We start from the raw sequence: 18,194 nt of genomic DNA on the forward strand, positions 1-18,194 counted from the left end.
CTTTTATTTATAATTAATTACCTCCTTGGTACGGTTTCTGGATGCTTGAGCCTATGGTCGGCGATAATAGATCTGACATCCACTATCGCACCTTGACGACCTTCTCCGATCTGTCGACTTTCCGGACTCGACGCCTCGTTCTGTTTACGATTGCTCTCGCCATTGGTTTTCGGAGGAGTCGCTCGTTGTTGCAAGCTAGCTTTCGTGGTTTTCTCTTTCTTCGAGCCCGATGAGTCCGAAGATCTCTCGCCTAGATCCTCCTTAGATTCGAAAGATCTCTCCTTCGATATGGTGCTGCCGTTGTTCTCCCATTCGGCCGAGCCCGAAAATGATCTAGTGGGCGGCAGAGTCTCCGACAACTGACCGTCGTTTTCCATGTAGGCTGTCGTTTGTATCTTCCTTTCGAGCCTCAGGTACGCTTCCTCCTTGAGTTTCCTCTTCCTTAGGATCTCGTTCCATTCCATTTCTTTGGCGTGTGCTAAATTTTCAAGATCCTGCAGATAGAAATCAATGGAATATATCGCGAATGCTTTAAAAAAAAAAAGGTGATTTCTCTTAATGAGAGATCGCAGCCACGAAGATCGCAACTCACCAAAATATCGGCTCGTAGTCGATCGGCCTTCGCCACAAGATCCTCGATGCTTTCGTTGTTGTCGCCCACAATACTCGAAATGTACTCCTCTCGCGTATAGTTGTCGCGAAACTTCTTCCTGGGATTTCCCAGCGAGGCCAGCTGTCCGTTAGTGGACTTCCGTTTCTTGATCTCGACGGGCTCGGACGCCGCTTTAACATGACGCGGTTGCACGACGACATCGCTCGGAGTCGTCGCACTCTGCCGCGACGTGCTCGCAAGCAGCTGCCTGCCCTTCGTGTTTGCAGCCGGGACGGTCTCCGTGTCGCAGCGGGACTCGTCCTTCTTCTTGGTGCGCGCGCGACCCACTGACGCTGCCGGCGCCGCCGCCGTCTCCTCCGGAAGGGCGGCGCCGTTCTGCTGGCTCTGAGGTACTTTCGGCGACGGCGACGATCTCGATGTCTTGTCGTCCTCCGCGGTATCCACCTTTCGCCTGCTCTCGGCCGCGCCGTCCATCGCGTGCATCTTGTTTAAGCTACGAACACACAACAATGCTTTCATTCAGACTTTTCGTTTAAGGTCGGTTGAGATTTTTAATTTGTATCAGAATTCAAGATAGAATTCTATATATTTATAGTTGTATGTATCATATAATATGAAAAATTTAACGAATCAGAAATATACGCACACATGTAAAATATATATTAAAAATATATAGCAGACAAAATTATGAACAGAAATCTGTCTTAAATAATGCAATGTCTAATGCAAATTATAGAACATCTAAATGTGTACTTCATGTGCGCATTTTATACTGCAAATATTCTTCAAATGACGACGCACATGAAATTATAAATAGAATTCTGTCACAAATTTTAGACGTCCAAAGTGGGCGTCGAGAAGAAGATCCGAAAATTGAAAATCTTGAAATGTCAAATCGATCGCACGGGTGACAAGAAACTAACTTGAATCGCACAGAGTTTACTATAAATATAGCAATAGGATGAGAGATGTGACTCTATAGAAATAATATATTACATTCATTATGAGATTTTTTGTTTAATAAAATGTCTCTTGGTCAGAAAGATCAAATATGCAATATATCATTTAAGAGGCTGCTTTCTCCAGCTTTCTTAATACAAAGTTTTTGAGAGCGCAATATATAATACAGTTGTAAAGCAAGGTAGATTAAACGGTACTTCTGGGGGTAAATATTTTCTCGCAAATACAAGAAAATAAAATATTTCGCTTTTACTTGTGGTGTTTATACGTTATCTGCCTAGTGAGTTTTATATTTCGTATACACAGTAGAATTTTTGTGAACATAAATATATATACATATATATAGAATGATAAAATATTGCATAATTAAATAGGTTTGTATTTTTATAGGTGTTATACAGAACACTTTTTATTTTATATTGTTATCTAGATAATTACATCATTCAAAATTTTATATTAAATAGTGTTATTTTTTACAAGTACTTAAAAAATTCTTAATAAAGCGGTGGTCACCAGTGAACACTGTGGCGTCATTGAAAAGTTGGGCACCACCGCGATAACCATCGTTATCTATAATACGTCCAACTACGCACAACTAAGACTAGCTGTATTGTGAAATACACCCTGCACTGTCTTGATTATCAATAAATCCGAGTATATTGAGTAATTAATCGACTGTGTGTGAATTATTATTGTATATTTTTCAACTATCTATGATCTGTTTTCCAGAACTCGATTACTTAATTGCCATTCCCCCACGCTCCTCTGTCTCTTTCTCGAAACGCGACATGTGGTGATGATATGATTGAAGGTGATTGTTTCACCAGCATTTTCCGTAACGTGATAATATTCTTCTCATCTTGTCCGAGTGCAACACGAACACGCGAGCACTTTTCAAACTCTCTAGAATTAGAAGGTCGAATCCTGCAAAACAACCGTCCGCGAGAGAGACGATGACATTGATAAACCGATAAACATACACCGTAGCTGGTGTATAGGAGCCTCGGTCGACCTTGCCTAGAAAATAGTCGTTCACCGGGGGCCTTCAAGGACGACGGCGCGACGTGGTGGTGAAACGCGCCACGCGCGCACTATCGTTCCCCGCCGCAATATCGTGCGACCGGCGGCGCTTATTAGCTCGGCGCGTATACGTGTCCTCACATGTATATCGCGGCGTAAATAAAATCTTCGTATCACGACCTGATTAGCCAGCCGCTATAATTAGACGTCGCGCGGCTTAATCGGCGCACCGTCAGCGTTCCGATTAATTAACGCGCGTAAAAGTCTTACACTAGCAGAATGCGAGCGAGAGAGAGAGAGAGAGAGAGAGAGAGAGAGAGAGAGCTTCGCCAACTTCGCCGTAGATAAGGGTTTCGCGTATGGGGGACAGGGAAGGGATTAACTAGGGTGGTCCCCCTACCTCGATGCAATCGACAATTCTATACGGAAGTTCAGCGATGAAAAAGGGCATCGTACGGGAATTTCACGGGGGGAATGAATCCGGCGTCACGCTTGTTTCCTTGCATAATATATACTCAAAATCAGTTTAAAAATTTATAAAAATTCTTCAAAGTATCCTCTCTTTTTCTTTCTTGTTTGGACCAATGTCCTAGACCGTGAAACTTCCCAGTGTTCAACAGATGCATATCAAAATAAAAATGTAGCAAAAAATGTTTTCTTTCATATATTATAATCAATTAATCAAATTCTCTTATTTAATTTATTCAATTATTGATAAAATTAGATTTGTATAGTAAAATTTAATTTAATTTTATGTCAATTATATATGCGTATTACGTGTAAAATATTGAATAAATAATAATAATTGACGAGTAACAAGAAATACTTAAATTTTTTTCCAGTTGTTTGGAAAGATATTGATGGTATTGCGATCAGATGCAAGAAAAATCCGTTTCTCTTAAAATTACTTTCAAAATATTATTTTAAAGTATCTTTTTATATTATTATTTTAATATTATTAGATATTATTTAGATATCGTGCGTTCTTAAAGTAGATATGACCATGATCTATTTGTAACGTTGTTCTGGTTCAATAGAAAGAATAAATTACAGATAGCAAATCGCATACACATAACATGTTGCATTAATATCCTTTCAATATGATTAAATTTTAATTACAAATAGATTTTAATTATACATGTTTAATTAGAAATGTATGTCTTATATATCTGAAAAGTTAGGGCGACTTTATTTTTTGATCTATTTTTCCTAATTCATCTCGTATTATGTCATTTAACAAAGCAATAAAACGGCATATTGGCAATCTTTCTTTTTTTCCTTTAAAGTTAGGCCCTCAATAATTAATATAATCATTAAACTTGACTTGCAAATCTCATCTTAATCTTTCGTGCATGCATACAAACTACGTATAGGGTGTTATTTTTACAACAATTTTATTTTAAAAATCGTTTTAAGTTCTAAAATTCCATCCAGTGAAGTGACTACATAGCGTTTTGAAATCGCACGTAAAACGATCTTAAATACAAAATTGCACTATCATGAGTACCGCCCCTAACTGTTTATACGAGCGTAGATGTATATGAGCTCTTGGCTAATAATGTTGCCGCAATGTTTGACAGTACGCGTAAAGTGCCAGCGGTCTAACGGATCAGTTCGTATAATCGGAACGCACGTGTGTACACAGAGTGCATTCTTGCTTCCATTCATCTACCCTTTCTCGATCATTCTCTCGAAGGGAATGCCGATTCGTCTTCTACGCCGTGGAATAGGCGGCAGAGTCTCAAGTGGGATCCAAATTTACAAACGTTGCTCTTGCAGATTTGTTAAACAAATATAAGGGTGTTACAGTTTATCTGACATTCCTGAGTCGACATTGTGAGACCGTGATATTATCGAGCACGTTTATGACATTCCTATTGTACATTGGCGGAGTATTAAGCATAAGATGACTCGTCATGCCACGTTGACGCTATCGCGAGTATATGTATACCCTCGACGTTGAATACGACATTGGCGCGACGGCGATGCACTCGCCACATCGTCGCGTCACAAACGAATCACGATATGAATCAAAGAGTTATTATTATCTAATATTTTTTTATTACACTCGATACAAAATGTCGAGTAAAAATGTATAAATTAAATATCGAATAAATATTTTCAAACTATTTTTGAACTCGCAAACTAAATATTTTAACAGTAGTAAAAGCAGTCTGTATATTGTCTGTAATAGTTCGCTTCATTATCGTAAGGAAGTGCATGCACGAATGATTAGATCTGTTGCTTGCAGCTGCATTATGTCACGTTTTCGACGCTTAAATGACACAAGTACATAATCGGACATCGCGAAAAAAAAAGAAAGTACAAAAAATTTAATTTAAAAAAATACTTCTATATTAATTGCACTAAAAAAAAAAAACATTATCCTTCAGAAAGATTAAATCTTAACATAATTAATCCAAAATTGAAGATTTATTTCATCATGATGTAACAGATGTAACTTACATGAGATTTTTTGTCCTTGTCATAAGAAAGCATTCTCTCTGTTGCAATATTGCACATGATTATGACGTTTATAGATCACCGTTATAATAATGAAAAATTTTTTAATAATTTTTTTTTTAATACATTAATTGCATGATATTTTGTTCAATTACGTTCGAAATGTTCAAATAATATCAATGTACTTTTTAAACTTTGATAAATACATTCATATTCAATTTTTTTTCTCTATTATTTAACATCTTTAACATGAGCGATGAACGGCATGCGAAAAATGGGCCTTAACTTACACGCGAGAGACCAGATCGCGCTTGATACGAGCCGCAGAGAGAGACAGTGGAGAGAGAAAGGAGATTGAAAGAAGGGATGGAAGGGATGGGATGATGACAGTCGGCGGGGAAGGGGTGCTGAAAAGAGGAAGGGAGAGTTATAAGGAGGGAGGGAGAGAAAGAGAGAGAGGGAGAGAGAGAGAGAGAAAAAGATGCGAAGCGGAGTTCGTTGCACCCGCTCGCGTTCACTGCGCTTTATAGATGCGGATATATAGGTTTCGCGGTACCAATTCTGAAAAGAACGCGAGGCTCTTTCTTCGCATTGGAGAACGCTGTCTTCTTAGCGATTAGATAAGAACGTCCATTTCTAGGGTAGACCCTTTCCACATATTATTAATCGTTATCGTCTCAACTGTTATCTACTTCTCGGCTGTCTAAAATAATTGTTACAAAGCGAACGCAAAAACACGAACAGTCCGGTGGACTGAACGTTAAATATCGTTAAAAATTCACATAATTATTTTAGATATATAATTACAGAAGAAACTTCGATCATGACACACAAAACAACGACGAGGAAAACCTAACAATTTTCACCGAAAGATTACCGTCATTTAACGATTGAGACAAATTGCAGACCGTAGACGTCCCTTGTTAGAATCCTAATTACCTCTCGCTCAGAGGTAATAACTTTTAGAGGTAAAGATCAATACGTAAATCAATCGGATGTCGAAAAAAAACTGTTCTGCATTATTCTATCGTTACAACTGTCAAACACAAAAGGAATGCTCAATTTCCCTTTCGGTACGCTTTCACCTTCCTTTTTCTTTCGCGGTATCCGCTAACAGGTGGTCAGCGCAAGCTCGCATTTACGCACGGCATAATGAATTCACGGACGTGTGCATAATCAGAAGCCGTTTATTCGGAGAACAGTGCGCTTAATGTTTCATAAAATACGCCGCGATACGTAAATTGTAAAATATGGACGGCGCAGGGAAGTGAAATGATGTCAAAGTACAATGATATTGATATCTTCGTCCGAAGTGACGTTAACGCGTTGAAGAAGAAGAGAAGGAAAGATACAGGAAGCACGTGATGGGAAGAAGAGGGAAAAAAGGAAGAGGCAAGGAAGATGCAGCACGAAGAGGCCGTCTCGCATGAAACAGGAAGAATGCCCGCATATTTTTCTTCCTCGGGATCTTTTTTTTTTTTTAATTTCGCTTCAAGAGGATCTTTCGGAAACCTCCCTCGTCGTTCGGAAATGCAGGGGATGCCGCTCAAGTGCAACCCGCAGAAACTCGATAACATCGCGAACGTTCCCATCGAGTGCTGCAGAGAGCCTTCCGAGGATCGAATTTTCGCAAATGCGCAAAAAACAACGACACTCCTTAATCCAATATAAAATATATTCCTTATCGTTCAGAAAAAAATTTCAGATAAAAGGCATCTTCGTTACGCCTCGAGCCGAGGGAGAACCGGAGAAAATGAAAGCATCGATTATTGAAACGGATCCGTTGCGAAATGCGATAAGCGATGGATTAAGGTATATATCGATTCGACGACCGCGAATATCGGTCGTGACCGGCGCGCACACATGCGCGCACATCGCGAAGCGCATCGCGCGTACAGACGACGATACGATGTACGCGCGTGTGCGCGCAAATTGTCGCCTCTCTGGTCGCCTCTATATACGCGGTCGCGCGAAGGAGCGGGTTTCGCGTGTGCCGGCCGCGCGCGGGTCGCGGTTGACGACCCCGTCTCCGTTTGAAACAATACCTGTATTTCGCCGCCGTGCTCTACCTTTCACAACCGGTCGTCTCGCGCGCGCGGATATTAACTTTCCTACCTTTCCGCGGTGTATAGCGATAGCGAAAGCGAGGGGAGAAAGCGCGACCGTCCGGTGGGCGGCACTTTCTTGGAGTCCTGCGAAAGCACGCGAAACAGGAAAAATATGATATTCCGTGTGCGGTGAACGGTGACGGGTGAGGAGACCGTTGTAATTGTATCGTCGATCAGCCGCGGCTGAATCTTTCGTGCAGACAATCAATTCGAGCTATTCGAGATCGCCGAGCCGAGCGAAAATTTTGACGAGACGCGGAAAAATCCCTCCGAACGCAAGTGGGCTATAAAAAGGATATATGTAGATTTGTATTATTTTGCAACTCGCGCTCACCGAGCCGATGATACGACTCCGCAGGTTGAAAATTCGATGAGGAAATATGTTCCACGGCGCTGCGCAATTTCTTGAGAATCCAATAAATCGACGGCTCTAACACACATGGATAAATAAATATATCGTACCGTTGTGCCGGCGAATCGAACGATGTCGGAGTAAGTCCATCAGAAAGCAGTTTCGATTCTGTGGAGTCTGTAAAGTTATTTGCACGACGTTAGTGGGTACTTCAGTTCACTTCGCGGCCACGAAATTCTTCGCAAAACAATTTCTTCAACGTCTACATATGTGTATATATATACACACACACACGTACGTCGATGTAATTTATATCTTCATTAAAACGTTCCCACGACGTTTCGGGGGCATCGTTCTCGCACCGCGCGGTCGTGCACCATTATTATTAGACCGTCGTCGATGAAACCGCACCGCGCTGCGTGCGGGAACGTTCGGGAAGTGTTATAAAGTTAACTTGCGGCCGTTATAAGTAGACCGAAACGATCCGTGGAATCGTTGCGCGACAATCGACGCGTTTTACGCGGCACAACTGTTGACGCGATTCATCGTCGTGAACGATCCGTATGACGAGCACAACGAGCGGCGCCCGGCGTCAGCGTCTCTCTCTTTTAAACGCACGAAGATCGTCGCAGGGTCGTCGCCGTCGCATTCCCCGTAATCTCCAACGAGCACAAGAACGCCCGCGCGCGCCGCGAGATAGAAACGGGACGTGAGCGGACGGAAGATTCGCGACGAAGAATGCAAGAATGCACGCACGCACGCAAAGCGAGGCTGGCTCTCGCCAGCAGCACCACACCACTTGCACTTTTCACCGAGCGTCTTTCCACCGCCGGCCGCGTTCCTTTCCTTCTCTCTCGCCCTCCACCCACGCTGTCCGGCGGATGCAGACTGATCCGCCGATCGGTCGGTCGGTCGGTCTCTTGAGGGCTCCCTCCAACACCGGCCTCGCTCTCGTCAGGTAGCGGGCGAGGGAGGTCACGAAAGGTCGCGCGCGCCGCGCGACGTTACACAACGTCGTCGCTCCGCTTCGATCCTCGTCGGCGAGGAGGTGGTTCCCTTCGAAGAAACGGAAAGGTAGGATACCCTCGTTTTTTCCCGGCGCAAAGTCCACGAAGGGACGTCGACGTCCACGACGACGGCGTTCCACTCGGCGATCGACGTCTCACGGAGCCGCTCGCGAAGCGTCCGTCTCTTTCCCTCTCAAGGCTACGACGAAGAGGAAGACGCGCGGAACGCGAACGTGCATCGACCACGGCGCGGTATCGGGGTCGAGAGTTCCACGACCGAGGCGCAGCGGGCCACCTACCTCCTCTCCTCGGCCACGACGGCGACGGCGACGGCACGCCGCTCTCACTCTCTTCTATCCGCACCGTTCACCTACTACGCGCGCACGAGAAGCGGCGTTCTCGCGCGCTCGCGATTGGCCGGCGTACTGCCGCGTCACGACGTGCGCGTCGCCGAGCGTCGCCGAGCGTCGCGGCCGCCTCACCGCCGAGCCGGCCGTCTCGGAGTCACTACTCCTCCCCCGGTGCTTGCGACCTAGAGCGTGCGACGAGGGCGACGTAACCTCGCCTTAGCTTCCAGCTTCGCCTCTTAGCTTCACACCGCGCGCTTCGAATTCTTAGACCGACATTAGAAATGAATATTCAAGTTCTTTGATCCGCAAAACTTCTAGCTTTAAGGTGTTCCTATAATTTTTCCATTTAAAAATCTTTTGACATTGATTTTCAAATTGTTAATATTATGTATTTGTGCAGGAAACAAACCTTATGTTAGAATATTGTAAATTTTTTAACTTCGCTTCTTAACTTTGTGCATCTCGAATTAGCAGGTATCTTGGAAATGTACAACGCATAGTGCATATAATAGCGGATCTAGACATAACACAGTAAAGGGATTCAGTCAAGGGATGTCGTTGATCCTTTTCAAGGATCTATTCAAAATTCAGAGTTTCTCTACTACCACTGACAGGTAAAAATATCTCGAGAAATCAAAATATATTTTCTCGGTCTCTCAATTTTTATATTTATATTTTCTATATTTTCGTAACTAACAATAAGGCTCAAATTAAAATTCTCTCAAAGAATATATGCTATTATTGTTACTATTAAAAAGTTACGACTACTAAAATAAACTACTATTAAAGTTGATGAATATTCCTGCCTATGAACGAGAGCTTCTAAATATTCGAATCCAGATATTCGGAAATCGGTTTTAAAAACGGTGTTATTCAGATTACCCGAGTAATCCGCATAATCCGAATGCGTCTAAATTTAGATCCGGATCTGAATTCGGAAAAAGAGAAAATGCCCATGTATTCAATGTAAAATATTTAATTTTAATTTTAAAATACTTTTTTAAATAATAGAAACTGAATATTTATTTCGCATACATATAATTTAATATAAACCATTTTATTATTAAAATTAAAAATTATTATACGCAAAGAGTTAATTAATAACATTTAATTAAATTAAAGAAGAAAGCTATAATCATAAAATTGAATTAAACAAGCAAAAAATTCAAATATTCAAAATCAAATTAAGATAATCGTTTTAAGATAATAAAGAACTACAATCGTTTGCATATACGCTTCCGAAATTAATTTAGTATTATAACATCAATAAAATATCAATAAAACAGAAATGAAGTAAATAAAGTGGGCCTAACTCGAAATCTAAATCTAGATCCGATATCTTCTATTATTCGGTTATCTTAGAAAATTCGAATATACCGATATTATTCCCGAATGTGAAGCATTATATTTATTCATAATTCGGATAAACGGATATCCGGATAGAATCAAATCAGAATGGGATAGGATCGAATCTTGAAGATCTACTATAAACATCTAACGTTCGAACGTCTAACATCCGAACATCTAATGTCTGACATGCAATCACTTAATAAAACGCTACTATAGCATATTATCCTTTAATTAAATTGCAAGTTAATCAGTCATTAGAATAATGACATTTTTGTAATAATGTAAGATCAAAACGAAATTTCCACTATAGAAATACTTGCAATTCTATTTACGGAATTAATATTAAATATTTTACAATATTGTAAAAGTTTAAAATTTTTTGATAGAAATAAAAAAGAGAAAGAGAAAAAAATTCGTTTTATGACTTGTAAAAAAGAAAGGAAAAACAATTCTGTTTATAATCGTTAAAAATTTTTCAAAAAACTCGATTAATTTATTTCAGTAACTGTGTATATTTACCGTTCATTAATTTTCTTTACATGTTTTTTATTGGTTTATTTTATCATGTAGAATAGATGTTATATAGGTTTAGAGCTGCAAAGGGCTTTATCACCTTGTATGATAGAAAAGTAAAGTTTTCTACAATCACTATTACCTCGCATTAGTCGTGCTAATCTTTTTTATTACAACACAATAACTTTGAATTCATTCAAACTAGTGTTTAATCTACTGGATATATAATCAGCGTTTCATATGTAAACGAGATATTAGTAAAAGTACTCAGCGCAGATTTCAAAAGCTGTATGAGCAAAGAGGCATTGGCACCAGGCACATTAGACTTCGCCGTATCGCAAGCGGGATCGCAAAACGCATTAGACACCATAGTGACCGTAGGTGTTTCGTTGCGTGGCCGATTATTATGGCGAATTATGCGTGTCCGCGCGTAACTCAGTCAGTGGCTGGAAATTACGTTTGTTGCGCCTCCGCTGTCCAGACGCGGGGACAAACGGAAGGTAAATCGCGGGGGGGGGGGAGGACGCGAGGAAAAGTGAGATGAGAGTGTCAGGGACAAGAGAGAGAACAATTCTCGAGGAAAGAAACGGACTTTCGAGCAGCGAAGACCCTCGAAGAAGGTCGGCGTGTTAAATGGCTAGGAATGCATATCCTCGCAAGGAGGCGCACGCGCGATATAAAATATGCGCTTCGCCTTCATGTTGCACAAGCGGATGGCCATTACGCATGGAATGACGCACAGCTTGGACCTTCGAGACGCCTTCGACAAGGAAAAACGGAAGGGATACGCGCGCGCGGAGGGAACGAGTAGCCAACTAAAAAAAATGCAATTTCCAATATTGCTATTACATTAAGTTTCCATTAAGTGTTGATCCAGACTCGAAATTATAAACAAAAGTACTGCTCTTTCGTTCGGTACATTATTACTTTTTGCATCTCTATCAAAATTATCATCCCTAACTGTTTGCATTTGCTTATATTCTTATTATTTGTTTATACTTTTTATTATATTTTGATATTGTTTAGTTTCATTATAGATTTCTTTTTTGTAAATATAGTCTGTTTGACAAGAACGTGTCCAGTGAAACTTTTAGTTGGAAATCGTTAGACAGGAAATTCTAATTGCAAAGGAAAGGTATAAAGAAAGCTTTTCCCTAAGATACTTTGTAAAAAAAACCGGAATTTTTATTCGATCATAGTGACAGAAAGATTTCATCATTTCATTCGAATGCCGCATATACGCACCGTCAAGCCATGTTTACGTACTAAATTGGCCGTCACAGTCACCGGATGCAAATTATTAATAATAAAACATCACGGTTCTTATCAAGAGTGTATTTTTTTTTTTCAATTCATTACAATAGTTTTCAATGTATGCCGAGCACACTCTTATCAAACAGACTGTATTTAATAATATAATAAATGTCTTCTCGTTGAGACTTAATTAAATACATTTTCCTCTTTAGAAAGAATAATTAAAAACGTCGATATTTAACTGTCCAGACACACACAAAAATATTTTATCTTTTTATTTATCTAAAATGGAATCTATTTTAAGTTACAATTTTTGCCCATTCTAAGAAATGAGCGGTGCATCCTGGCACCGTGCCGCGTCAGAGAGTCAAGGTCACTAGAAAAGTTCGGTGAAAGGAACAATCCCCCGCTGAGACCCCGGCTTTTCTAGTCCGCAGCAAATTTGCGCATCGCGCGTATTAGATACACTTGCATAAATTAAAATAAAATATTCGGAAGGATTCTGAATAGCATGTGTCTTTTGGGATCATAAATCGTTTGTACAAAATCCAGGATGTTCTCCAGTCAACCGACATCTTGAAGACAATTATATTTTTCGCATGTCCTACGTTACTTCGCGTTTGCCAATTTTTATTCGTGAAAATTCGATAAACACGCGCGACCACAACATCAAGATGCAGTATTTCGTAATGGGGCGTTATACGCGAAGAAGAAAAAAGAATTATGTCACACGTGTTTATCTGTCGGAGACGGCGCGGAACGCAAAGAGGGAAACCTCGGTGCGCGATCGAAGTCACGCTATTATTATGAACGTTGAATCGGTTACGAGAGAGGCCCGAGAGTCTCGTTGTCGTCGTCGTCGTCGTCGTCTCGACCTAATTCGCGGACACTCGCGCGGAGGAGCGTGTCCGTACGCCCGAGGTGTCCCTGAGCGCCAAGGACGCGTTCTCAAGCGCGTTGGTGAACCACACGAGTGCGCGTCGCCACGTCGAGGTTAACGCTAGGTTGCAGCCTGCTGCCAGTTTAGATCGAGGCGTAGATCCAAGCGCGAAGATTTTCCCCCCACTACGTTAGCCAATGACAAAAAGACACGTTTATTTTTCCCTCAGCAAATGTACTTCGAATCGCTTTGCCCCGAGCTCTAAAGAACTTTGCCGAAGGCAAAGCTCTTCATGAACAAGTCTCAAGTGTTCAAGTCACGGGGACGAATTTACGTAACGATAATCTCTGTAAATTTAGCAACTTGTCTTCAAAATTTTTATTTAATTTATAGTCCTCTAGCTCTCCATACACTCAACAAAAATCTCCATACACTTCACAAAAAAATTGTCGTTTTAATCTACTATAAAAATAAAAATACAAGGATGCAAAAGATATAGGGTACCAACTTTTGATTCATGTTTTCTATGCACACATTATATAACTTTTCTGTTTCTATCAGTATTAAACTAAATCTTAATTTTTCGAGAAAAGTTTAAAGGCATTCTCCAAAATTGTTAAAAAAATATCAAATAAAAAAAAATTTTTTTTTCTTTAAAAATTTTCTCTTTTTCTTTGATTTTTATTTCTAGAAAATTAAAAAAGTTTAAATTAAAATAAAAGAAAAATTACTAGAATTTCTTTTCATAACAATCTAATATTTTTTTAAAATTCAAGTAGATCTTGATTAAAGAAAAATAATTACAATTTTGATATATAGAAAAAAAATTGAAACCATAGATTCACTAAACTAATTTTAATGGACCATCAAAATAATTATGTTAATAATTATTCAAGCAAAAAATTTTGATATTTTAGCAACCAGTTTGAATTTCCAACATAATTATTTTCAGATCTGTACCCAGCTAAATTTTAGATATTTCAGCAAAATCGTTCTTTCTTTAGACAATTACAACGATATTTTTTAGACACTCAAATTATGACTAAATATAGATGAACAATAGCCTTATGACTAATATGTCATAAAAGATCAGTGAAAAAGCAATTAATGATTTCGTTAAATAAAACAGGAGTGCAAACGCAGTGTCTTGCAGAAAGGCATGTCGCAATCCTCTGCGGAGTTATGTGGCTGTTCAACTTTGTGCCCGATCGATTGTTAGGTCGGTCGCGTCAAAGTCCACGGTACAATCATACAAGTCAACACAATTGTAGGTCCCTTTCATTGTGTTCTTAACGTAGGTACAACGAGTTGTGAGAATATAATAAGTCCCCTCGTTTTTATTCACAAAAAGAAACTAGTTTGTAAAAAGTGCATAGATATTTATAATAATTGTTTTATAGTAAATTTTTTCCTATTTTTGTAACAAACTTCTTTATAAAGATCGTTGTAATCAAATTGTTATTAATTGATCAGAGCAAACGAAGGAAAAAATCAAATATTGCAACTTTGATATATTGAAAGGCGTCCAATAATTTAAGAGATATCGTAAAAAGAATTGTAAAAATCATAATCTGTATCAATTTCAAATGTCTGAAACCAGTTGCCTCCATGAGAACTTGTGAACCTGAATGATTCTTCAAGACCTTCGAGGCTCAAGGACGCGCGGAATCGTCGAGAAGCTCTCTCTGTCCTTCTCTCACTTTGACTCTCTCCTTCTTTCCACTCCTCTTTCTCCTTCTTTTATCTGGTTCCGTTCTTATCCGTGCGTCGAACACAATTCGTTCTATGAAAAACTCTGATACAAAAGGAGAGCTGTCGATTCATGATCCGAGGTTAAAAATTTTTGGTAACAATAAAAAACGGTCGGAGACATTTCTTTTGACAACGTGCCAGTCTTAAAAGACAGTCTTTAGATACTAATCTTCCAGCGATTTTGACCGAAGGGCCCTATCACACTGATTGTATGTTTAGCCAATTGGTCAAAATGCTGACCTTTTCTATGAGAAACATTGATGCAAAAAGAGAAACACACAATGTCACAATGTCAATTCGAAAAAATATCAAAAATCTTTGGTAGCACTAAAAGATGGTTGAAAGATTCTTTTTGACAACGTGACAATTGATAATCTTAAGTCTCCAGATATTATTTTGCAGCAAAAGACCAAAAAATCCTATTATATTGATTTTGTGTTTCTAATTGATTTCCAAATAGTCAAAATGTTACGATCTCATTTTGACTTCACTTTTAACCCCCTGGTTTTTTTAATCTTTTTGTTTATGTTCCAGCCGCGCATTCGGATAATGAATTCATCATTTGTTATATTTTAATAATAGCTGCTTTGAAGAATGCTCTTATTTTTCATCTCGTAAAGTATCGGTATTCATATTTTGAAGATTAACGAAAGAGTTTTTCGACCATATGTTCAACAGTCACCGTCTGTATCGCTTTGTGCATGGCAAGACCGCATGTGTATTTGTACATGTCATTATTTTAGAATGGGCACGGGCGATAATGTTTTCTTCGATATCGATAACGCGCACCAACGTAACGATCTTGGATTCGAGGCTAAGACTAGACATATCGCATAAATTATGTGCAACAAATTATAGTAACGTGAGTCAACTGCGTTAATCAAAAGTGTATTTCGAAATGCTATTGAAAAGATGCCAAGTTTAAGAATTACTGCTTTATTATTATTATACATCATTAAGCAACGAAGAATTCTTTATCAAATTTTTCCAGAAGAATTTTTTTCCAAATTTTGCAATTATAAAATCTAAATTTAAGGCTGTTCGCTAAATTGCAAAATATGTTTAAACAATTGAATTTCTTTCGTCAGTTCAATTTGACTTTTTTTAAAGAGTTTATGTAATTTCGATTTCGATTAATAAGTATAAGAATTCTTTTTTCTTTTAATGGAAATTAAAATTTTGTATTAATATATAAAATAAAAGAAAAAAAGTCGTATTTTAATATTATTATATTGTAGAAGACTGTAAAGATTCAGCATACGCAATTTCCGACATTGTGATTTTTAGGAATTGGAAAAATGCAATGATATGTGATCTGTTTTTTTTTTACTGAACTAATATACACTCGTACTTAAAATAAATACATATTTGAAGTTAGCAAAAGCGAGAAAGAAAATTTTAGTGCAGTGACAAAGATATGCCCATCCCACTTTCAAACATTCCTAATGCTGGATAAAGCCTAACCCACAATGAAAAGGAATAAGAATTTCAACCTATCAGAAACTGTGTATTCCGTACAGTTTCTGATAGGTTGAAATTCTTACTCGCTATTCTCTGTTCCTATTCCTTTTAAGTCTTAAGATTATCTGTTACCTGATGTGCGTAAAAATGGCGCCAAATCGTAACAAATTGTACCGTAGCGGATATATCTCCTGTGACGCTTAAAATTTTTTCATCACTCGCAACGATCGCAAAATTAACAACAGTTAACACACTACGCAATAATAAATAAAAACAGTGCAAATATAAACGTAAAAAGAAGTCGTATCGTTATGGAATAGACATAATCTATTGCCAAAAGTTCACCACGTGGCATGTTAACTGCGCGTTCTATATAAAATGACATCAAATTTGCAACGGTTATCATAGCGTTTTCTGTGATGCTTAAAATCTTTTTATCACCGATTGCAAATTTCACGGTTAACGTGATGATAAATGTTTACATTTGAGGAACATGTGGCCCACGTTTAAATACATTTTTACATGTATATAAATATATAATTATACATAATTTATAATATATATATTTTATTTATATTTGTACTACATAAGATGTATTTTCCACGTTATAATTTTTACATCGTCCTCGACAATGTTCCGCACGACTAATCATGATAGACCTTCACACGGAATCTAACGAAAAGTGAATGCATGTCTCCGGAAAGCCCGTTGTTCTATCGAAGAACAGTGACATTTTCATTCAAAGAATTTCTGTCGAGCGAAAGATTTTCGTTTGTTGCGCGATTCCCAAAATTTCTTATATCATACATGTGCTATCATTTTATGCAATTTTCACCGTAATAGAAACAATTGAAAAAAATCAAGTCATGACTGGATAAATAACCATGATACTGTGTTTCTTGGAGAACGGAAATCCAAAGAATGAGAACAATAAGAATAAAGGACCTCTCTCGACAAGTGCGTTAGGCGCGCAAGGTTGTGCCGCACCCCGTTGCACCGCGCGAAGAGAAATTTCAATTTCAACATTTTCCCTCGTGCGCGTGAACGCTTCTCGGCGATCGGGTATGTCAGGAAAATTAATATTCGCCGATGAGCGAATTTGGGTGTCTCGTCTAACGCACAGTGGCGTAATATCTTATCTTCTTCCGCGTGCGTAATTCTTGGCGTGAGAGTTATACGCGCCCATCTAGCGAGGGCGATAACGAAAGAACGAAAAAATAGAACAATAGCGATAACGCATAAACTACAATCTGCCGAGACGTACAAGGATGGAAAAAAATATGTCTCACTTTATCTCTGAGAAATTAATTTTGAAATTGACAATAATATAAAACGAGTCTGAAAGACGCGTTAAGATCACAATATGTTTATTAGACATTGAGTTGTTCAGTATACTTGATTTCTCAAACACAAACTGCAAATAGATATGTGTTATACAATCTAGAATAAATAAGTTTATTAACATTGCTCACAATTGATATCGATTTTGTAATATATTTTGTCAAAATGTAACACAAATACATAATTACATTTTCATTCATAACTACGTTCCAATATCCGATAAAAGATCATATGTAGAAATATTACATTTCTACATACTTTATATTTTTATATTTTATATTTGTGCACGTGCATTTTAATATGTTTGTGGAAATTACAAGATGAATTTCGAGTCCCAAAATTTTTAAAGAGCGCGTGTTTAATGCAAGATTTGTGCTAATGCAAAAGTAACGCCTTATATAATATAGGCAAAACAATACTCCTTTATTTTGATTGATTCCTACACTCAGATTAGCGAAAAATTAAAGGCAAGAAATCAATTAAAGAATTACTGACCATTCACTGAATTATATTTGCTGAACGCAACTCTGTTTTATGCATTAAATTTTTTTTAATTATTTTTAGTTATATCACAGGGGAATACATATTTTCATTATTATAATAAACATGACGGGGTGACGTGTTGCTCTATGTGACAACGGTTGACTTGTAGTTAAAAGATCTCAAGTTCAAATCCGACTATATATATAATGTCACCCTCTATATACATGTTTCGATTTTGTAATAAAAGGATTGGATATTAAATGGGGTGGAAAAAAAGAGGATGTGAC

At 38.5% G+C, this 18,194-nt stretch overlaps 1 protein-coding gene across 3 annotated transcripts in view; it reads right to left on the minus strand.

The window, feature by feature from the left end:
- The window catches only part of LOC105451396, a 41,163-nt gene that overhangs the window by 4,506 nt on the left and 18,463 nt on the right, over window positions 1-18,194 (minus strand). For all 3 annotated transcript variants that reach the window (XM_011691811.1, XM_011691810.1, XM_011691812.1), the window contains 2 exons: window positions 593-1,106; window positions 22-494 (listed from right to left, as the gene is read on the minus strand). In XM_011691811.1, coding sequence (XP_011690113.1) covers window positions 22-494; window positions 593-1,106 — 987 coding nt within the window. The remainder of the gene's footprint in view (window positions 1-21; window positions 495-592; window positions 1,107-18,194) is intronic.

The sequence above is a fragment of the Wasmannia auropunctata genome, unplaced genomic scaffold (assembly GCF_000956235.1).
Source record: "Wasmannia auropunctata unplaced genomic scaffold, wasmannia.A_1.0 LD336052.1, whole genome shotgun sequence".
In the NCBI taxonomy this organism is placed as follows: domain Eukaryota; kingdom Metazoa; phylum Arthropoda; class Insecta; order Hymenoptera; family Formicidae; genus Wasmannia; species Wasmannia auropunctata.